The following is a 23828-nucleotide window of genomic DNA, read 5'->3' as shown; positions in this document are numbered from 1 at the left end:
ATCACAATGGAATGATAACATTTATCAGGTGTTTTATATCTTTTTAGAGAATTCTGAGGTCATTGATGACAACTTGTCATTGGAATTAGTACTGAATGCCCTTGGCTTGCAGCTCAAAGCTCACAAATGATAGTGGTTCTCATTATGACATCCTGAATACTTTTTTTTCCCCTTTTAGCCACCCTACCATGACCAAAATAATACCAGCTTTTTTTGCATAGTTTCTTGAGATCTAAAACAGTCCAAGTGTTGTTTTTTGTTTTTGTTTTTGTTTTAATCCAGGTAAGTTTCTCCTTGAACAAGGGCTGCTGATTGAAAACCCACTCTCTGTTTTATTTCAGTGCAAGCAGCTACAGACTCGGTCTGTAGGCTCCAACAGAGGGAACGGGAGCGAAACAAGGTAAAAGTGGACCATTTGGGTAATGGAGGCTATAACTCCAGGGCTTTTATTATCATATTATTAGCAGTTGCTTTTGATTTTAAAAAATTCTCTGAATTTGTTTTCTCTTATGCAGTGATTTTAAAAGATTAAAAAATGGCTAATTCATTGAAGGTGTGTTGAGGAGGTATGGTCACATAATTGCACGATCTGTATTTTTATAATTCAAATTGTAGACCTCTTTTTCTCCTTTTCAACTTTTCCCTGAAAGTGGTATTTGTCTCTTAGAGGAGAAAAAATAGGACTGTTACATGGAACAAAAAATAGCCACCAGGTTGGAAATATAAATCTTCAGGCCTGAGGCCTTGAGTATATTATGTATATTTCTTCTAGAAAAGGAGGCATTCATGCCTGTGGATGGGTTCTTTAATGAATAGTCGTAAGAGTGTGTGAATCACTTGCTGGGTAGTGCTTTGCTTATTTGAATTATATCTTAACTAAATTCAGATGTGGAAAAACAGCACAAGAATTTAAGTTCCTGTAATAATTTGGTGTTTTAACTTACAGTTTTCATGAAGTATTTTTATAACTTTATTGTTCTAAACTAGTGGGGGTACACTTGTTAAGAAATGTTGAGTCACTCTGAAAATAATGCCTTTTTGTGTGTTTATATCAGCAAGTGTTACTATCTCCATTTGTCCTTAATGTGTGGTTTATCCATAATAACGGTACCAATCTGGCACTGTAAAAAAGAAACACGGACCTTGCCCGAGTTTAAATTTCTCCACCCTTTGCTCAACTCTTAATGTTGATATAAATTTTAAAACTCAACAATCTGATGAATCAGGCCTTACTGAAAAGACAGTTAAGCCAGGTGGGAAGGCTGCCCGAGAGGAACAGGATCCCAGCGGGCCAGGTTGGGAAACAGGGCTGTTGCGAGACCACTGATAACATGGCAGGGCAGAGCCGTGGGCAGGGAAGTTGGTGTCGGGGTGCAGTGCTTGCACAGTGTCCGGAGAGCACGGTGGGGACAGCCGTGGGGGCTTCAGTGCGCCATGCCCAGCTGGACAGCAGATTTTTTTTTTAGTCTCTACTTGGCTAGGTGCCACTGAGGGTGAAAGATTTTAATTTAAGTTTAAGGCAGCTCATACATGTAGGAGCTAAAAGTCTAGGAGTCCCAAACCACTAACGCGAATATAACGTAGGATAGAGTAAGGGCTGTGATAGTTACAAAGAACTTTGCACGATCTTGGCAAAAAGTGTAATTTACTGGGAAGATAGTGACATCCGAGCCCAACCTTGATCAGTGAGTAGGAATTCGAGTGATAGAAGATGGGAAGAAAGATACTGTAGGATAAAGGATATAGTGGAAGCAAAGGCAAAAGATGGGAGAAGTCGGTGGTCTCACAGAGCTGGTAGGTAGACTGTCTAGATGGATGTTTCCAGAGAAGAATGTAGAGAATCAAGCATTCAACGTTAGGCAATTTGTTGTGGAAGCACCAGGAACATTCCTGTGTTTGAGAATCAGAAAAACTTTTTCTGATAGAACACTGGCTGTGCTGGCTGTTACTGGCTGTAACTTACGCAGTTCTCTTGGCTTTCCAAATAAAAATGAAAAAGGGGTGTTTTTTACGTGAATATGCACTCAGATGATATTGGTCTTTATTTCTAAGACATTCTCAGGGCAGTTATGATTCTGATAAAATGGCAATCCCTGTCATTCTTAAGCAGAACTAACCTAACATTAAATTATAATTGGGATAGATGGTTCCTCTTGTCACTTTGAACTTTTTTCATGTTTGGTGTATTAACGGTATGTAGGTAGGAAAATTACCAGATTGGGTAAAAAGTACCTGGTGTCTTCTATTTCTGGTACTTGCCTTTATTAGCGAACTGTGTGCCCTTGGACAAGTCCTTGAGCTTCAAAGCAAATACTTGTTCTACTTACCTGATAGATTGATGTTCTGCTTACCTGATATGTTGTGTTATATAATTTATGTGAAATAGCTTTACTTTCCAAACGTCAGGTGGCTTTTTTCCCCCCACCACCTCGATCGTTTGTTTAAGATGCAGGCAATCACTCTGGATAAGAGCCCTGCTGTGGTCTGTAGGGTTGGTGAAGCACTTGATTTTCTAAATTGAAAGATACTGTCCCTTGGTTTAAAAAAAAATGGCCTCAAGAAATAATAAAGCCCTTGGGGTATTTTGGTCTTAAATATATTTCTTCCAGGTGCTATCTCAGAGAATGTTATTGAACTTTTTTTTTAATGGAATACACTGATTAAGTATCAGTATTTTAGAATATATTGAAATGTAGTCTTTATTTCTTTCATTAGTGCTTATCTAGTTAGCGGAACATTTGAAATATGGATCCTTAAGGTCTTTCTTTTTTTTTGAAGTGCCATATCTGATTTTGCCAAAACTTCGTGTGGCAGAGGTTTCAGACTACATATATATGACAGAGAGGTAAAGTTTAATTTCTCATCTAGCAAAAAAGTACAAAGCAAAATTGACCTCTAGCTGCATTTTACAATCTAATGTTAATTGTTGCCTCGGTTATTCTATTGGCTACATTTTGTATATTTGAATGGCTCTCAGAACAAAGAAAGATGGGAGTAGTAATGGAATAAAATAGACTGTTGCCATTAATCATTCTTTTATGTCAAGACAATTTGTGGAATTCTGTGGGAAGTAAGTTATGATAAACGTCATTCATCCAAATCATATTTCCCACAATTGATATCTAAAAGTACATTCAGAAGAACAATAAATGCACATTCCCCAGTTATTTGACATATGTCTTAAAAACTGGTAACTAATACAAGCTGCATATTGGGCACTAGCAGTAAGAGTAGTGAAATGAAAATACAATTGGCTTATAAAGTTCACTGACCTAAGTAAGCTGTCAGAGGCAGATGCTGAGCTGATTAGCATCTGTCACTGGCTTCAACTTAGGTTCATGCACAGGCATCAACTATTGAAGTTCTGTTCATCCAGACTAGAGATAATAATAAAGTAAACATGAATCCTTTGATTCGTCTTGTCCACAAATGTTTATTAAATTTAGTTTTCCCTCTGTATGATTTTTTTTTTTATGAGAGCAATGAGATAGCATGGTTTATACATTTTTTCTTGATAGAGTTTGAAAATGTAGGGTAATGGATCAGTACAATCGGCCCTCCGCATCCGCTGGTTCTGCATCCGTGGATTCAACCGAAATATTTAAAATGTATATTTTTTAAATTCCAGGAAGTTCCAAAAAGCAAAACTTGAATTTGCCACATGCTGGCAGCTGTTTCCAAAGCAGTTACACTGTATTTATATAGCATTTATATGTATTAGGTATTATAAGTAATCTAGAGATGATTTAAAGTATATGGGAGGATTTACAGGTTATATGCAAATACTACACCATTTTATAAGGGACTTGAGCATCCGTGGATTTTGATATCCATAGTGGGAGGGGGGGCGGTCCTGGAACAAAAACCCCATGGATACCACGGGATGACTGTACATAATATTCTAAATATTTTAAATAATTACTGGCAGTTGCTATTCTGGTACTTCTTATTGAAGTAAATACTTTTTCATTTATCTGTGTAAGGCATATGTAAAATTAAAGGCACATGTATTGCTGACAGATGTTCCAAAGAACCTTTTAGACATTAGTTGCTTTATTCAGAGTTTTCCCTTAGACCAGGGTTTTTCAACCTCTGCGCTGTTGGCGTTTTGGAGCAGATAAATCTTCGTTGTGGAGTCTTTCCTGCATGTTGTAGGATGTTTAGCAGCATCCTTGGCCTCTACCCACTAGATGCCAGTATCACCACCCCCAACCTGTGTTGTGATAACCAAAAACCTGGGGGACAGGAGCCTCAAAATCACCCCCCACTGAGAATTACCGACTTAGACTAATGCGTGCAAAAATGTGTTTTTATTATGTATCCATGAGTTGATTTATAGACCTGGTCCTAGACACAGTTTGCCTTCAGGATTGACTTTTCTTCAGATGTATCTCCAGTGGGACATAAGTAAGCTGGGTTATTACTACTATTTCTTTCTGTTGTAGAAAGAGACAAAAACCATTACAGCTAATTATTTTTGGTACACAGCTATAGCTCATTAATAAACTTTCTCTTTATTTTCTTTTAAAGTTGGCATTTTCTTTTTTATCTTGGGAAAACAAATGTATCCACTCCTTTGAGTATGCAATTGATTTCATTTAGGAAGAACCCTCTGAAACTTGATTTGAATTATTTTTATTGTGATAAAATACACAGATATGTCATTTGGGAAAGTATTAAGCATAAGAATAAGTCTGGAAGAGATTCATAAAAGTCACATTTCACAGTGAATTCTAGAAATTATAATACTATCTTTATTTCTTTGGAAACCATTTTGGTGGCTCCCAATGTGTCCACAATATAAAAATTTTAACTGCAGAGTGAAACATACAAATTTAAGTAAAAAAAAAAGTAATGTAGAATGATAGATTTGAACTAATTCAGGTTTTATTTCTGCAGTTGCTGTGCTGGATCATTTTTTTATTTTATTTTATTTTTTAAAATTTTATTTATTTTTTGACTGTGTCGTGTCTTCACTGCTGCGCGTGGGCTTTCTCTAGTTGCAGTGAGCGGGGGCTGCTCTTCATTGCAGTGCATGGGCTTCTCATTGTGGTCGCTTCTCTTGTTGTGGAGCCAAGCTCTAGGCGCGCTGGCTTCAGTAGTTGCGGCGCATGGGCTCAGTAGTTGTGGCTCGCGGGCTTAGTTGCTCCTTGGCATGTGGGATCTTCCCAGACCAGGGATTGAACCAGTGTCGTCTGCATTGGCAGGCGGACTCTTAATCACTGTGCCACTGGGGAAGTCCTGGATCATTTTTTAAATGCAAGGACATTTAGTAATTCAGGGATTAGAGGGGCTGAGCATCTAAAGAAAGCTGACATGATTCTGAACTGTTAGGAATTTACTTTTGGAAATGAACGTGTGTAGCTGACTCACTTTGTTCAGGACTGACTCTGTAACTGGAAGTCCTTTAAATTAACTTCAAGGTTTATTAAAGGATAAACAATGAAAATGTGTTAATTTGAAACTAATGTATTACTAAGCTTCAACAGTAACCTCAATAATTGTTTAGAACTCAGACCAAAGAAGGATTTGGGGGTTAAGAGTATTTTATCACTGACATTACTCAGTATATTGCCAGCACCTGGTGGTAATAAAAACCAGTCTTTCAGTTGTGTGTGTCATGGGTTTAAATTCTGTTCAGACAGTGCACCCCCTTGTTGCTTGCACCCAGGGCAGAGCTCTCCCACCCTAGTGCTGTTGGTATGCCATTAGTACATATTGTATCGTTATTGAAAAAAGAAAGCTGCAGACCATCATGTGTCGTATGACTACATTTTGTTGTAATTAAGTAAATAGGTTTGTATGAACAAAGGAAAAAGCGTAAATGTACCCATCAAACTAGTCATAATACTAGGAAAAAGGAAACAAGGGAAAGGATTTGTATATGTATGTTGGGGGGGGGGAACTGTCCCTTTATATTCTTGTATTTGAATTTGTTTCTAAGATCTGTGATACTTCTTTAATAAAAATTAAGGGAAAATGCTAATATGAGGAATTACTGAGCCTTAAGTATTTATACTTTCTATTTTGATAGATTTTTGCAAATTGCTCACCAGAGACCCTAATTACTGCTACCACCATGAATATCAAGTTTTAAACGTATAATTTAGTATGTACTCTTTTGGTAGCTGCTAGAAATTTAACTGCTAACCGTAATTACCTATTACAGGTAATTTTAAGCTTTAAATGGCAAGTAGTTCCATTACTATGTTGTGTTCCTTCTGTTAGTCTTGTGTGAATCTGTTGCACATAACGATAGTTAGATATGATCGTTATTTTTCAAACGCATTTCAACTGTAGAGGAATCCTTCTTTCAGACTAAATCTGACGTAGAGCCCCCTATATTGAACGTGAAAGCCGAATTACTGTGCACAGGCGATGACGGTCTGCGGTTAGCTCACTGTTTATAAAAGACTGTTCCTTATTTCTGAGAGTTCTTTTTAGTTGTAAACAGACTCATTGGCATGTTAGGCTAAATCTTTGGCGTTTATAACTTGCTCTGCGTGAACTGGAGGCGCGCTGCCCTTAGGATGGGCTTGGTTCTCGAGGAGGTGGCGCCTTTGCTGCTTCAGATCAAGGAGCAGTTCAGCTCCTTGTTGTTCTGTTCTGGTGAGGCTACCGCTGCCCAGACTGTATTTCCTGACATTTTGAATAGATATGCTGAGGTAGCCTTCACTCCTGTTGGCTTAAATAGTTTTTAACTTGCTCCTGGGTGATGATATGTGAGATATAGCTAACTCGGGATTTTTCTGTTATATACAATGAAACCTCACGTGTCTAGAAGCCTTAGAACACGAATCATTCCATATAGCCAGGTCAACCACAAAGCTGAGATTTTTATCATCTTGAAGCATAGTACTTTTATCACTTTATTTTGGATGGAAATCTTTAAAAATATATTCCACACTTTTCTGGTTTTTATAAAAAGTTTATTAAATGTTACAGGTTAATTTTCTTTATGAATTAGGAATTACTGAGAATGTAAAATTTTATGCTATGGTGAAAATGGTGATGTCCTCAGGGAATTAGAGAGAAAAAAGTGTTTCTCTATTTCAAATGCCCTCAGATACTGTCTGTTTCTAAGTTTCTGTATCTGTCTTCTTTTTTGTAAGGCTGATGCCTATCATTTCTTTCTATCTCATTTATCAGCATTTTCTTTAATTTGACTTTTAATATGATATAGCTTTGGTAAACAGTTAACTAACCTGGTTAGAATTGTGTGTAAGGTAGGGCAAATAAATTCAGAATCAGAAGAGTTTTTCATGAATACTGCAGTATTTTTAAATGGACTTTGTGTTATGTTATTTTGGGCTTGTGTGTGCGTGTGCGTGCACGCGTGTGCGTTTTTTTTTTTTTTTGACCGCTTAAAGTTCTTACCATAAAGTTTTCAACTAAGTTTCAGGTAGATGTTATTTTCTGGTAGCTGACTTTTGTTTATAGGTAAAGATTACAGTGTTGTCAGTACAGGAATATACAAGCTACCCCTCCCTTTTTTTCCTTACTAATTGTGGAAAATGCAAGATGTCAAAGCAGTTATTGTTATTAAAGGTGGGAGACTGAGAAAGGATAGATAAAGTAGAGTGGCTTCCAGACCTTTTTTTAAAAATTTTCTTGAGGTATAGTTGATTTACAATGTTGTGTTTAATTTCTGCCTAAGCGAAGTGATTCAGTTATACATATGTATACATTCTTTTTCATCTTCTTTTCCATTATGGTTTATCACAGGATATTGAATATAGTTCCCTGTGCTACACAGGACCTTGGTGTTTATCCAACACACACACACACACACACGTGTTTGCATCTGCTAATCCCACACTCCCAGTCATTCCTTCCCCTAACCCCCTTCCCCCTTGGCAACCACAAGTTTGCAGAACTTCTTGATATGAAAGCAAGACTAGATTTTCACCTCGGTTAGGGAATTGTCAGTCTTCACCTTCTTTTCACCTGGACTAGGAGGCCAAGCAGTGATATGTGTCATACGAAAAAGCTACTTGGATGTATATGTCTTTGGTAATAATATTCTGAAGCTACAAAATAGAGAAACTGGCCTTTGGCAATGTCTTAATTAAAGTCTTGTCTTACAGCCAAATGGTAAATGGTGGAATCATGGGAAGATTGAGTTGAGTATGGGTTTGGGAGGCGAGAACTATTACTTTTATTCGAGTTGCCTTGTATTGTTTGAATTATAAAAATCTGTTGCTAAAATCAGATTACTAAAATTAAAGATTTAAAACCCTAAATTGAAGAGGATTAAAAAGTGGTTTGATCTGCCTTCTAGATGCGTTGCTCATATCTGTATGATAATGCTTACCTTCTATTAAGCACTGTAGACACTGAGCTAGGAACTTGACATGATACAGATTTATTTATGAATGTAAATATTCTTTTCCTCATTTTAAAATTAAAATTTAACGTGGCCAGAGTCGTGCAACTGGTAACAGGTGAACGAGAATTTGAAGCCAGGTTTATCCACTTCCCAAATCTTCATTTTTCTCTCTTGAGCTGTATGTATGGCAACATGCTGCCTGGTGGGAAGTCGAACCTGGGCTGTTGCCTCATGGCACAGATCACAGGGTCAGCCAAGCTAATGACAGTGCTTCAATTAAAAAGAGAAGACTAATCTGTTAAACAACTTCGGAGCATGCAGGGTTAGTATCCTCTGTACTCATTAGAAATTAATTTTCAGCCAAAGCAAGGCATCATTTTGATGAAATTTATTTGCATTTTTCTTCTCTATGACTTTTCTCTTAAAATAAATAGTTCTGTAAAAATTCCATGAAAAGAATTTAATGAACTCTTCATGTTTTACTCATCTTTTGAAGAATTACCATCCATGAGGCTGAAAGGTTAAGAAGAAATATTTTGAATTTTGTTTAACCTGTTTCCCAAACTTACTGGATCAGCAAACCCCATCCTAACCCTCTCTCCCCACCACTGTACTGCCTGCTCAGATCACATGGGTCTGCGGGACATATTTTAGGGGAATGTTTCACTATAACTGAAACTTCAGATTCACTTCTAACCTCTCTCCTTGGTGCTGAGGAACTTTAGATCAGATTGGCAGAAAAAACTCTTGCAGTAGTTTTTTTTTTTTTTTTTGTCTTGCAGAAGACCTTTAGCCATCTATGTAAAACTTCCCTGGAAAGATCTGATTTGCACTTCGTGATAGAAAAGCCATAGGTTTGGGTGTCAGCAAGTCCTAAGTTTGAGTCTACAATGTAGTAGCTCAGTGACCATGGAGAAGTAAATTTAGTGTTCTTAAGCCTTAATTTCTTCATCTGTAAAATGAGAATCCTGTAACCTCAGAAGTAGATAAGATATACAAAACAACTAGCAGAAATACACCTTTCATAGATACTTAGAGCACCATGGCTTCTCCACCTTGCTTCTTATCATGGCCCAGATGAGAGAGAAGATAATGGGTGGCATTATGGGTGGCGGGAAAATACGGCTTCCATCTTTTTCCTGATAGCTCTCTCAGCATCTGAGTTACCAGTATTCTGAGTAACCAGGTGTCCTCCTGTTTTCATTAGAGCTCTGGGATTAGTAAGCCTTTTGGTGCTTTGTAGGTTTTGATGGTTTGCATCTGTCACAGTGCTTGTTTTTTAAACAGGACTTAGTCTGTGGCAAAACTTCTAGACACATATGTAGAATACTGAGGCAGAGATAGAAAGTTTTTTTTATACTGTCTTTTTGTATTTAGCTCTTTGTGGGTTGACCAAAAGGTTCGTTCAGGTTTTTCTGTAAGATGTTACGGGGAAATCCGAACGAACTTTTTGGCCAACCGAATACCTATTCAAAGATAATAACTTAAAGTATATTAAATTTATGCCTTTTAATTTATATATTGTTTCATCTTTACTGTTGTGTTACTCAAAAGAAAAAATTTGTCCTCATATAGAAATATTAAGGGACATCTCAAGATGAACTTAGATATTTGACATAGATGCTTTTGCCGTTTATTTGCTTTAAGTTTTGGAACTGAACCAAGAGAGAGTTCTTGAGTTCTCTTCCAGTGATTAAGAATCTGTGATTCTTTTAATGTGGCCAAAAATATTTTATGTGAGACGTGCATTTTAATTTCTTAAAATAACAATTCTTTTGGCATGTATTCTTTCAACTTAATTTTTAAATTATATGCGATGAAATGGAATTTGTGGAGAAATAGAGGTATGAAAATTTCCCTGGATTATGTTTGATTCTGTCATTTAAAATACTAGACATTTTTGAAATTTCAGAAATGTGAATGCCTATGTTCGGGCATCGTAAGAGAAGCCTTAGATGTTTCTGATGTGTCATGTTCTCGTTGGACAGTAAAACTGTAAAGCAGTTTTGTCACTGCGACTTATAAGCTGATTGTTACACGGTAGTGAGCAAATATCAAGAGGCAGTTATTTTTGTCTCTCTGCATAGAAACTTAATTGTCTGCAAAACGTCCCATGACTTTCAAATTTTCTTTTCTCAGATGCATAATGACCATTTAATAGCTAGTGAGAAACAGCATATAATGCAGTGGGAGGATTTCATGAAAGAACAGCACAGCAAACAGGCTGAAGTGGACGAAGAGCACAGAACAGCCATGGAGAGGCTGAAAGAACAATACGCCGAGATGGAGAGGGGCCTGGCAAAATACCCAGCCTTTGGAGAACTTGAGCTGTAACAGTGACAGACTGATGAGAAAATACTGCCTTCCCCTCAGAAACTGCTCAGCCTCTGCCTCAAGTTGAGCAGCGTATTCAGTGTCACTCTTCTGCAGAAGAAAGAAACTGCTACCGGAGTCTTAGCTGTTTCCTAGAAGAAGAATGCCACATCTTCCCAGTTTTAATTTCCTGTATCTGCCTGTATCTCTAAATGGGGAGAAGTAGGAGGAAAATGGTATAAACATGCTCTTTGTTAATGAGGATTGGTTTTAGTTTCCATTGATTATCTCGGAGAACTGTAAATACAGACTTCTTAGAAAAGTAATTTAATTCGTTCTTATGCAGGGCTAATGTTACTTCATTATTGTGGCTCCGAAGGCCGATATGGTGGCTGCCTGTCAGAGCCTCCCTGGCTCTTGGAAGAGTGTGTACAGTGTTATTCCATGAGTAATGTACTGAGAAACAACTGTCCTGGGAGCAGAGACCACATTGAAGAGTCAAAACTTTGTCTCTGCTCTTCAAAGAGAGCCGCTTTGGTTTCTGAATTGGCCTCTGTTGGGAGAAGTTGCAGATTTTGCATGGCAGCGTAATGCCGTGTTTCACTGGATGACAAGACATGCTTGTTAAGTTTGTGGCCTTCCAGCACTTCATATTTTCAGCTTTTAAAATGTGCTCTCAAGGAAAAGCTTACCAAAAATAGAGTTGACTTTTAACCTTTCCAAGAACCATAATCTTGCCCATAGATTTACCTCATTTTTACGTGTGTTTTGCTGTGGGTAAGCTTTGTAAGATAAATCACGTCTATACATGTTTCAGCTGTTTAATGAGTAATCAGCAAAATCTGCCAAGGCGTCCCTCTGGAACCATATAAAGATTCTGGCTCTGAGTAAACCAGAAGTATTTGCCCACATGGCAAATGATCCATGTTAAATGTAAATCCTTTTTAGTGTTTAATGTCTGTTCTCATAAGCAGGTGTATTAAGATGAAACATGTACCACTTCTGTCATCACTGTGATCTTTAAAAATCTGCATTTACCGATCTAATTGAGGAACTAAGTTGATTTTTTATTTGCCATAAACCAAGCAGAATTAAATGCAATAATTTCAAGAGATTTATGGCAAATGAATTTGAGGTATGGATAAATCTTTCAGGTCTTTTTTTTTTTTTATTGCTCTTCAGTAAAGAAAGGCACAAGAAAGAAAATACTCAACTCTTGTGTTATCTCAGTGTTGCTACTGCAGAAAAGTGACAGTGCTTGCTTGTGTAAAGTTATGGCTTGCTGTCAAAGCTTCATTCTTGGCTGCATGTTGAAAATGTGATTAAAGTTAATAGAGGAGATGAAATAAGTATTTGAGATTTCTTTCAGTAACACTGAACTTCTGCCAACTCCCTCTGTCCGCTACTGTAGGCTTGACAGGTTCATCCATCATCCTCTGGTACCTGGACGAAAAAGAGCACTTGCTGACATTCAGGCATGTTGGAATTTTCTTAATTCTCTTTCAGTGGATGGAAAAAGAAAACATACTTCCCAGAATATCCCACACATGAAAAGGGAGGGGAACCTTAAATGAAAATTCCTTTTGTACCATAGGCAGTTTTGGGAGAGCCATTAATTGCCAATGCACCATTGAACAGATGCTGGAACCAGGAGATCAGGACTTTGTGTGAGCAGGAATGGTTCCTCAACTTGTGCAAAGATTTCTGACAGTGTTTGTTCATCTCATATGAATAATAAATACTTTACCATATGAGTTTGTATATACTATAGAAGGATCTAAGAGACTTCTTAAATGATTTAATGGACTTTTTGAGCTTTAAACATTGATACTAAATTCTTTCTTTGTGACTTTCTTAGCTGTTCAGTATAGCTTCTAAAAGAGAGGGTTGCTTTTCTTTCCCTTTACTGTTTTTAGTAGTGAACACTTTCACTTATATTTCCCAGTTTTTAAATCACTTTTGATATGTGTTTTATTTATATATAAAAAGTAGCTTTAGTCGTTACATAACATACAGCATTTCTGCTGCTGTGCTGTCAAGCAGAGAGAATATGGATTCTGTGTGCCTCACAGGATTAGTTTCTAATGATCAGACGAAATAATGTTTGTCAACTTAAAGTGCTATAGAAATATTTGTTTTTAAATTCTAAGTATTTTTTATTTTTCATCATGATTTCTTTTTTGACTTATATATGTGGATTTTTTTTCCCATTTCCTAACATGTAGTTTTTTTTGTTTTGTTTTGTTTTTTTATTTGCGGTACGCAGGCGTCTCACCGCCGCGGCCTCTCCCGTCGTGGAGCGCAGGCTCCGGACGCGCAGGCCCAGCGGCCATGGCCCACGGGCCCAGCCGCTCCACGGCACGCGGGACCCTCCCGGACCGGGGCACGAACCCGTGTCCCCTGCATCGGCAGGCGGACTCCCAACCACTGCGCCACCAGGGAAGCCCTAACGTAGATTTTTAAGTTCTGTTCTTATTATTGATTTCTGTTTTTATTGGATTGTGGTCCAAGGATAGATTCATATAAGACTTGAGATGTTAAAATTTGTTGAGATTTGCCATCTTACCTAAAATATGCTAAGTTTTTGTAAATGTTATGTTAGTGCTTAAAAGTATGCATATTTTCCAACTGTTGGGTGTTCATTAGACCAAACTTGTTAATTATGTTGGTTAAATTGTCTCTGTTTTACTGTTCTTTTTTTCTTCTACTTCATCTTCCAGATTCTGATATGTGTTAGAATTTCCTGCTCTAGTGGATTTTCTGATTTCTCCCTGTAATTCTTTCAGTTTTTATTTCATATATTTTGAAGCTTTGTTATTAGGTACATACAAGTTTAGAATTATCTTCCAAGTTTAGAATTGAATCTTATATTTGTAGTCACAGCCTCTATTTCTAGTAATGTTTTTGTATCAGTTTATATTGCTTTAAAATCTGTTTCTAAAAGAGAGATTTATACAGGCCACACCAGCTGGTTAATAATTTGTAGGGTATATATTTCTTTATTCTTCTGTCGGACCTTTATATCATGTTTTCATGTGCCCCTTAAAAACCGTAACTAGATTTTTTTTTTCTTTCTATCTAATTATCTTTTAACTGGAGACTTTAATCCATTTTACATTTGTTGAAATTACTAATATATTAGGATTTATTTATACAGTAAGTCCACTACATATGAACCTTCAAGCTGCGAATTTTCAAAGATGCGAACGTGCATTCGCCTGTCCAATCACGTAAGCTAGTTCATGTGTCTTTCATACATTGAACACCTTGCTGTGCAACACGAGGAGCTTACTAATAAAGACCTGACAGAATTGGAGGCCCAGAGAAAGGACGAAGAGAGACAAGAGGAAGAAGAAGTAACTGAAGAACAGAAGAGATTCACAACACAGGAAATGACAAGGGGATTGTCTTTATTTGAGGAGGCACTGTTAGTTTTTGAGCACAGGACCCGAATGTAGAACGGTGCACAAGGGTTGCAGCAGCCATTCAGAATGCGATCCAGTGCTACCGTGTCATCTGTGACAGCAAAAAAAAAAAGAGCTCCTACCCGGACATCACTGGATCGTTTTTACAGGAGGGTAGGTAGAATTGAATCCAGCAAGGAACCAGAACCTGTGCCATCAGTGTCAGGCATGAGTGAAATTGCAGCTTGCCCTCCGTCTCCTATTGCTGACGATCCTTCAGCTCTACCATCTCCCACCTCCTCTCCCTCCTCCAGTCAGTAACTCTTCTTGCCTGTTCACTCGATGCCAGCCCCTGTATCCCAGCTGTTGTACTGGACTACTGTACTTTTCAAGGTACTGCACTGTGAGATTAAAAACGTTTTCTTTATTTTTTGTGTTTGTTTTTTATGTATTATTTGTGAGAAAAGTATTGTAAACCTATTACAGTACAGTACTGTGTAGCTGATTGTGTTAATTGGGTACCTAGGCTAACTTTGTCAGACTTACAAACAAATTGGACTTACAAATGCGCTCTCAGAATGGAACTTGTTCACATGTAGGGGATTTGCTGTACCATCTTACTGTGCTTTTCGTCCCACCATTTTGTTTCCTCACTGCCTTTGGTTTTTTTTTCTTTTCTTTTTCCACACTGAGTTTTGTTTTGTTTTGTTTTGTTTTGTTTTACAATTTTCCTCTACTAGTTTGAAAGGTAAAACTCAATTTTTATCTTTTTAGTGCTTACCATGAAATTTAGTTTGCATAGTTAACAGAATCTAAAGTTTATGTCTTTACTCTTATTTGAACATTAGACTTCTGAACAAAGTGATTGCTTCCCCTTAACTAATAAGTGTCTAGAATTTTAGTTTTATCTCAGTTTAACTCCAAAAACAGTTATTTTTTACAGTCAGTATTTGCTTATTATCCTTGAAAGTTATCTGGGTATACAATTCTAGATAGACAGTTATTTTCTCTCAGTATTTAAAGATACTGTTCCACTGTCATCTTGCTTCCAGTGTTGCTACTGAAATGACACTTGTCAGTCTGATCAGTATTCCTTTGTAGATAATCTGTCTTCTCCTTCAGGTTATGTTTAAGTTCTTTATCTTTCGCATTCTACAATCAAATGTCATTATACTACAACATGTCTACTGTGGATTTCTTTTCATTGATCTATTCAGATTCACTGAGCTTCTTGAATCTAAGAATTAGTGCCTTTCATGAATTATGAGAAATTCTCAACTTTTACCTCTTTGAATATTGTACCTTTACATTCTTTGGATTCTCTCCTTTAGGAGATCAAGTTAGACTTAAGTGTTCCCATCTCACTCTGTTCTCCATATTGCTTTATCTCCATTTTGTATTTTCTGTCTCATTGTCTCTGTGTGTTGAATTCTGGATGATTTGTTTAAATCTGTCTTCTCACTGTCTTTAACCTATTTAACCTATCAAGTTTTTAATTATGGGTATACTTTTTTCATTTCCAAAAGTGTTGTTTGGTTCTTTTTCAAACTTCCTTGGTCATTTGGGGTAGTTCCATTATTCCCTCTTTTTCTTTTCTTTGAACATATTAAATGTCCTTATTTTGCATTCTGCATATGATGATTTCTGTATTTTTCTCCTTTTTTGTGAATCTGAATCTATAGTTTGTTGTTTGTTGTTTTGTCTGAAACAAGTTTATGGTGACTTGTTTTCTGATGTGATCAGTGAATTTCAATTGTGAGTTTACATTCCTCTGAACTTTATTTTCGGGAATTTTGGGTATGTTTTGTGGTTTTTGGGTTGTTTTCCTAGCACCTCCATTTTGTTTCTTATGGCCCTCTAACCCTGGACCACTTCAAAGTCAGTTTTCACCTTGAGTTTCCCTCCACTCCCACCCTGTCGCTCAGTGTGTGTGTGCTCACAGACACTTGCTCACAGGCAGTGTGAATTTCTTCCTCAAATGTATGCCAGTGTCAGGCTGTGATAAGACATTCCTAGAGATTTTTTTCATCCTTCACAGCTCTACTTGGAATAAAGAAGAGAAACTTTAGGTGTTTTCCTAGTTCACTCACTGAGAGTGGTGCCCTTTGGGGATTCACCAATTGTATTGCAGTCCAGCTCAGTCCCTGTTGTGAGCTGAATTGTGTCCCCCAAAATTCATACGTTAAAGTCCTAACCAGTGTGACTGTATTTGGAGACAAGGCCTATGAGGAGGTAATTAAGGTTGAGTGGGGTCAGAAGGGTGGGGCCCTGATCTGATAGCACGGATGTCCTTATAAGAAGAGGAGGAGACAGTAGAGCACCCTTTCTCCACGTGCACACAGAGGAAAGATCATATGGTTGCAGCAGAAAAGGTGGCCATTGGCAAAGCAGGAAGAGAGGCCTCAACAGGATGGAATTTTCCAGCACCTTGATCTTGGACTTCTTACCTCCTGAACTGTGAGAAGATAAATTTCTTTTGTGTAAGCTACCCCATCTGTGGTGTTTTGTTACAGTGGCCCAAGCAGACTAACACAGTCCCAGGCCGTGATTCCTGCCCCCATGCAGGCACGGGTCCTTAAAACTGGGGTTCTTCTAGGCCACAGGGATGGGGACCTAGGACAGTTATCAGTTCCAGAGCCAAATTATCCTGTAGAATTTCACTTTTTCCCGATCTGCCTTCAGTTGTTTTCATTAATTTGCGATGAACTTGGCCATGAATAAAAAATACAGTTAGCTAACACAACATTGTAAAGCAATTATACTCCAATAAGAAAAAAATAATAAAGTAAAAATAAATACAGTTAAAATTTTTTTCTAGCATTTTTGGTGTTCAGTAGCTAGTGGAGATTTCTCTGTTCAGAAAGGTATGTTAGGTATATGTTGATTTTATTATATTCAAATTTCCCTCCCAAAAGACCTTGTCCATATTCTAGTATAAAGGATGATACCTTTTCTTTCAATCATTGTGCCTAATATTCAATATTCTCTATTTTGTGTTTTCTTATTATTATCTGTGAACTAATTTGATTGTTTCCATTACTTCTGTTGGATTCTTTTTACTATTCATGAGCTAATAAAAGCAAATAAGAGTATAGCAGTCTCATTTTGAATCTGTATAACTCTTATCTGTATATTTCATTTTGGATTTCTTTTTTTTTTCTTTTTAGGACATTGTTGTATATAGTTTGTGAAAACATCCCAGGTCCCTATTATGAGTATGTAGATAGAAGTAGATTTGTGGTATTAAACCCAAGGTTTCATGAAAATCTGGAGGAATCACAAATGCCTCCAATATACTTTGTGAATTCTCTTTTTTGTTTCTGTCACACATAGGCTTTCAATCTCAACACTTCCAGTCTCCGTAGAGGTATTATTTATGAGTGAAACTTTTGACTATAAGAGAAGTCAGTGTCATCTGCAAATAGTTTTACTTCTGTGATATTGTTTATCATAGACTCCACCAAAGAAACTTACAACTAATAAATTCAGTAAACTTGCAGGATTCAAAATCAATATAAAAGGACCTGCTGTGTTTCTATTCACTAACAATGAACGATTGAAAAGAGAAATTAAGAAAACAATGTCGTTTACAATTGCATCAAAAAGAGTAAAATACCTAGAAATAGAGGTGAAAGATTTGTACACCAAAAACTACAAGATATTGATGAAAGATATTAAATAAATGGAAGATATTTCATGCTCATGGATTGGAAAGATTAATATTGTTAACATGTTCATACTACCCAAAGCAATCTACAGATTTAGTGAAACCCCTATCAAAATTTCAATGGCATTTTTCACAGAAATAAACAATCCTGAAGTTTGGAACCACAAAAGAGCCCAAATAGCCAAAGCAATCTTGAGAAAGAAGAACAAAGCTGGAGGTGCTTCCTGATTTCAAACTATATTACTAAGCTACAGTAATCAAAACAGTATGGTATTGGCATAAAAACACATAGACCAATGGAACAGAGCCCAGAAATAAACTCATATGTATATGGTCAGTTAATTTATGACAGAGGAGCCAAGAATATACAGTGGGGAAAGGACAGTTTCTGTAATAAATGGTGCTGGGAAAAGTGGACAGCCACATGGAAAGGTTGAAACGACACCTCCATCTTACACCATAAAACTAGTAGAAGAAAACATAGGGGGTGAGCTCCTTGACATTCGTCTTAGTGATTTTTTGGTTATGAAACCAAAAGCAAAGGCAACAAAAGCAAAAATAAGTGGGACTATAGCAAATAAAAAGCTTCTGCACAGCAAAGGAAACATCAACAAAATGAAAAGGTAACCTACAGAGTGGAAGAAAATATTTGCAAATTATATATGTAATAAGGGGTTAATATCCAAAAAATATAAAGAACTTGTATAACTGAATAGACACTTTTCCAAGGGAGGTAAACAAATGGCCAACAGGTACATGAAACATGCTCAACATCACTAATCATCAGGGAAATGCAAATCAAAACCATGATGAGATATCACCTCACCCCTGTTGGGATAACTGTCATCAATAAGAAAAGAGATAGCAAGTACTGGTGAGGATGTAGAGAAAAAGGAACCCTCATACACTGTTGGTGGGATTGTATTGGTGTAGCCACTATGGAAAACATCATGGAGGTTCCTCAGAAAACTTAAAACTATAACTGGTATATGATCGAGCAGTTTCACTTCTGAGTATATATCCAAAAGAAACAATCACTATCTGGAAGAGATCATCTGTACCCCCATGTTCATTGCAGCATTATTTACAATAGCCAAGACATGGAAACAACCTAAGTGTCCATCAGTGGATGAATGGATAAAGAAGATGTGATGTGTGTATATATACACATACAGTGGAATATTACTCAGCCACGAGAAAGAAGGAAACCCTGCTATTTGCAACAACATGGATGGACCTTGAAGGCATTATGCTAGAGAAAGAGAAATACTAAATGATGTCACTTCTATTTAGAACCTAAAACAAACAAAAACCTCATAGAAACAACAGATTGGTGATTGCCAGCGACAGGGGTGGGGGTGGGTAAAATGGGTTGGGGGGGGTCAAAGGATACAAGATTTCAATTATAAGTTCTGGGGATGTAATGTGCAGCACGGTGACTGTAGTTAACAATATTGTATATTTGAAAAGTACTAAGAGCGGATCTTAAAGTTCTCATCACAAGAAAAGAATTCTAGATCAAATTCTTGACTTTTATGAAATCGTCCATATTTTTTAAATTACAATTCTTCAGAGAAACAATTTTGTAAATATTTTAAGGCTTCTGTAGTGAGTCCCTTAAAACAGAATTTGTAGAGAATCTGAATAGAAAGCCATAAGTTAAATTTTTTTTTTCTTTTTTAATTTCATGTACTCTGAAATGCTTAAGCAGCTTTGGAGATGTATCTTTTTTAGAAAAATAGTTCATAAAATTAGTGAGGTTGTGATCACACACACAAACCTTATGTGGTCCATTGTATATTGAATAAATTTATTTTAAAATTAATTATATATCAAATAATTTATTAAGATGGAAACAATATTTAATTTTACTAAGAAAAATGTTGACGCTAAAGAATTTGTTTTTTACTCGGGATCTAAAATTTGTAGCTAAAAACCAGCAGGTGTCACTGTGATAACAGATTTTTTTTTTTCCCCACTAAGCAGTTTTGTGTAGATGGGTGCATAGCATCTGTGAACAAAAATGTGTAAGAAATAATGAAAGTGAGTTATATCCTGAGCAAAAATGTCAAAATTTAAGAAAGCATATATATAGTATCCCTGGAGGGTTAGGAGTACTTTTGAGAATTGTTATTTTTTTCCTAACTTTCTTCATGTTTCATACATACAGACTTATAAATTATATTATTGATGTGAAGGTATTATTAGCAGTAAAAGTACAGTAAAAACCCCTGGTGAGGGGCTTCCCTGGTGGCGCAGTGATTGAGAGTCCGCCTGCCGATGCAGGGGACACGGGTTCATGCCCCGGTCCAGGAAGATCCCACATGATTGCGTACCGCAAAAAAAAAACAAAAAAAACAAAAAACCCTGGTGAGGCTTTGGACTTTATGCTGAAGTGTAGAATAGTACACAATTCATTAGGTTACATCTCGTGTAGCCAAAATCAAGTCAAGAAACAGCATTCCCCATAATGTTTTTAAATGGATTTGGAAAAAAACCTTGGTCCTTTCCTCCAAATTACAGTTTTATAACTTCTAAATTAATTTTTAGAGACAAAAATACGGTAATTGGTGGAAAATAATAGTAGGAATTAAAGAACTGGTTGTCAGGGTATCTTTTTCCCACCAACTGTGGAAGCCAAAGTAGAATTTAATACGCATTTATTCATCGAAGCACTGTGCTGTGTCTGGATTGTATTCCAAGAGAATTATAGTCAATAATAACACTCCATCTTAATGGAATTTATGATCAGTTTTGCACATGTAATAACGAAATAGAAAAACCAGGACAGTAGTATTACACAGTATCATATCAAAGAAGATGCTCTACCAAGAAAACAGTTTATGATTAAGCGAATTCCTAGTAGGAACTATCTTTGTAAGTTATAATCAGAGAATCATTAGTAATAAAGATAAAACTTGAATTCAGTAGGATTTGGAGAGTGAGAAGAATGGCAGAATATCCGGTTCAGTTTAGTTCAGTAAGCATTTATGAAGCACCTGTGGTCCAGCCATTTAGTATTCCTAGATAAATTGTAGGGATTTAAAAAAAAATGCATAAAGCTCAGTTTCTGCCCTTGTTTATCAAAAACGCAAATGAAAATACTGGCAAGTTCATACAATAATTACTAGACTTCTTTGGTGTTGAAAATATCAGAGAAGACTGGAAATTGGAAAGTGCACTTGTTTGAGAGTCAAAAGACCTAAGTTTCAGTTATGCTTCCATCGCTAAATTTACAGACTTAACATCACTTAGACAATTTTCACATCACTTCCAACTTTATTAATTTGTGCATAGCCTGTAGGTTAATGAGACTGTGTGGCACAATGACAGTGTGACAGGAAGGTTGCGCTATAGACTCAGATGTGTGACTGATAGAGGAAATTGCTACCCTGCGCGTGGGTTTTTGAGAATGTGACTGAAAATAGCAATGCCTAGTCTAGACAGGGCAGGGATAGCGATGAAGATCTCAGTTTGGAATTTAAGATTGTGGGAATTTTTAACATCCATATATAGGTATGTCTATGCACTGTTTATATTTCTTATGACAACAAAATTTAGATAATCAGCCCTGTTGCTTTTTTATATATAATCATAATTGTTAGCCCAAGTGACTGAATTTTTTTGCTTTTGAGAATAGCATCACTATTAGGAAGATCAAAAAGATGTTAAGATATCTTTATCTTTTAGATAAATATTTTGCTTTTATACATTAGTGAGAAAATACTATGGGCTTTTATTAGGCAGCTAGGCCTATTTAAGGATTTCCCATTTCCTTTCCCAGAAGATTAAGTTATTCAAGGACAAAGAATGTGTTTTGTGCTGTTCTCTATCCCATGCTTAGAACATGTGCTGTGTGTTAAAAAAAAAAAAAAAGTTCTCTCCATAGTATAAGGCTAGTAATGAGTTTGATTAAGTGAGGTTTGAATTACCCTTGCTATTTTTGTTACATTTGTGTTTCACAGTGGATGAATATGAAGATAAAGACTAGATGAACATGTTCTGTTATTTTTAGTCTACACCATCAGGTTTCTGGTCTGTCACCTAGCTTATAATATTTGCTATTTCTCTCAGGAAAGCTTTTAAGATAAACTATATACTGTGAAAGTAGAAAGTTGACATCTTTTGGAAAAAACAGTGACTCCCAATTACCAAATACATATCTGTTTAGGAATGAATCTTCAGATAGAAACAATGACGTACATAGTGATCAGGCTTTTCTAGCCACAAAGACTGTTGTGTCTCAAAGTATTATAGTACCAGCAGCAGGACCAGTGATGTAAGCTAGCCACTATATTGAAGGCCTTTTATTTTTTCTTTTTTTTTTTTTGAGAGATGTATTTAGAGTTTCAACTTGTGGGAGCTGGACTGTAGCTCTGGAAGCAGTATTGCCAGGTAGGAAGGGGGGTGGAAGAATCCATTCCTGAAGGGAGGCTTCTTTGGTAGAGGCTGAATCCTCCCTCATCCCCAGTTCCGGCCTCTCTCCAGTCTGCTTTCCTTGCTGTTGTTACACTTACTGCCTTGAAACAGAAAGTTCTCCATCCCACTTCCCAATGAAGTATCACCATTTCTTATCTGGTGCTAAAGAGATTTTCAAGTTTTTTAAATGATTTGTTGAGAATAAGTAGTAGATGAGAGAAGAGAAGCATCCCTCTTCACCACCAACACACACACACATTTTTAACATACTTAGGTGACAGTGATAGTTCTTTAAACGCACCACCGGGTAAAAGGAACCTCCGTTTGCAGATTCAGTGAGCTCCCATAACTTTTTGTCCCTGGCCCTCTTAAGGTGGGATGTCCTGTGAGCCGACCAGTTGGCTGTGAGTTTGCTACCCATAGGCTTCCACTGGGGCTGGAGAAGTGACAGGGGGCTGGGGGGAGCAGCCCCCAGGGTTTATTTTCATTTCTTTTCTTCTTTCTTGCCTGAACTGATCCCGCCATCCCAGACATGGGTTACCATGAAGTGAGTCAGTGCTGTTGGAGGGGCCGGGTCCCACTGGTGTCTACACGCCGGAGAGGATGACAAAACGCCTTCCTCTCGTCCGTATCGGATACATGTGTTTGTGTGTATCTCTTGTATCGATTCTGGGTTTATTCCCTTATCATCTCATGGAGGTATTTCATTAGGGACACAGAGTAAGACAACACTTGAATCCTGGAATGTGTGGACATTCCTAATGTTAATCACCCGAAAAAGTGGTGATTCTTAGGACCAGGCAGGTGTGGAAACCTCTCTCTCCCCTCCTGTCCCCTCCCCCCACTGCTCATCTGGAATTTCGGAAGTCTAGGCACACTTGATAGCAGCCTTAGTGGGTAGGGGTTACAGATGACCTCTGCCTCGTATGGAGGTGGTCAGGGCCTGTAGGAGGGCCTGGGCCAAAGATGAGTGAGTTATGCTTTATAAACCAGATTATCTGGTTATATTTTGTGACTCTTAACATTTTGTGACCCCCAGTCTTTAGTGAAACCCTTTTTTTTTTAATGTTCCAACACGATCTCCGCTGTGTGGAGGGAATTAAGGAAGGAGCTGACCCCCAGTCTCAAACATGCTTGGTGGTGACAGCAGGGAGAGGGGAGAGAGCCCCAAGGGGGAGGCGGGTGACGCACCTGTGAGGTCTGGTTTCCATTGCCCACCTAGATTCAATTTTAGTAAAGAAAAGGACAAGTTCCTTTTTAAGTGTTCGGAAAAGGAAAACTCAAGGCCACAGCAAGTGAAAAGTAAGAGGCAATATGCATAGTTGCTGTGGCCAGCGGACTGGCTGAGCCAAGTCTAGGTCCCTATCATATCTTAAACACAAAACAAAACAAAACTTTAATTGTGTACAGAAGAAAAATGCATGTTTCAAACATTAGTTATAATCAATTAAACTAGTTTTATTTCCATTTTTTAGAAGATGAAAAAATAAAAACTTAAAAGATTATGCAAAATCATTCATTTAACATATTACAAGCATGTTAGAACTGCCTCCTAAACCCAGGACGCCCCCCATCCGCCAGACTCCACATTTACCCTTTAACTGCTGCTCCGCCCATCTGCTCACATTTATAGCAGAATGCCTGGAAAGAACTTACCTTACTTGTATTCTCCCCTGAGCCCATCCCAGCCCCTCCT

At 37.3% G+C, this 23828-nt stretch overlaps 1 protein-coding gene across 3 annotated transcripts in view; it reads left to right on the top strand.

Moving 5' to 3' along the window:
- The window catches only part of BLOC1S5 (biogenesis of lysosomal organelles complex 1 subunit 5), a 58868-nt gene that overhangs the window by 27629 nt on the left and 7411 nt on the right, over positions 1-23828 (top strand). For 2 of the 3 annotated variants that reach the window (XM_089918273.1, XM_089918274.1), the window contains exon 4: positions 342-400. In XM_089918273.1, coding sequence (XP_089774399.1) covers positions 342-400 — 59 coding nt within the window. Of the gene's footprint in view, positions 1-341; positions 401-10468; positions 17139-23828 lie in introns of those variants that run through there. The other variant, XM_022586625.2, reaches the window with a different exon arrangement.

The sequence above is a fragment of the Delphinapterus leucas genome, chromosome 10, assembly GCF_059928025.1.
Source record: "Delphinapterus leucas isolate spDelLeu-1000000601 "Yukka" chromosome 10, BTC_Dleu_Yukka2, whole genome shotgun sequence".
NCBI classification, from domain to species: domain Eukaryota; kingdom Metazoa; phylum Chordata; class Mammalia; order Artiodactyla; family Monodontidae; genus Delphinapterus; species Delphinapterus leucas.
This window is presented reverse-complemented; position numbering and strand designations above follow the sequence as displayed.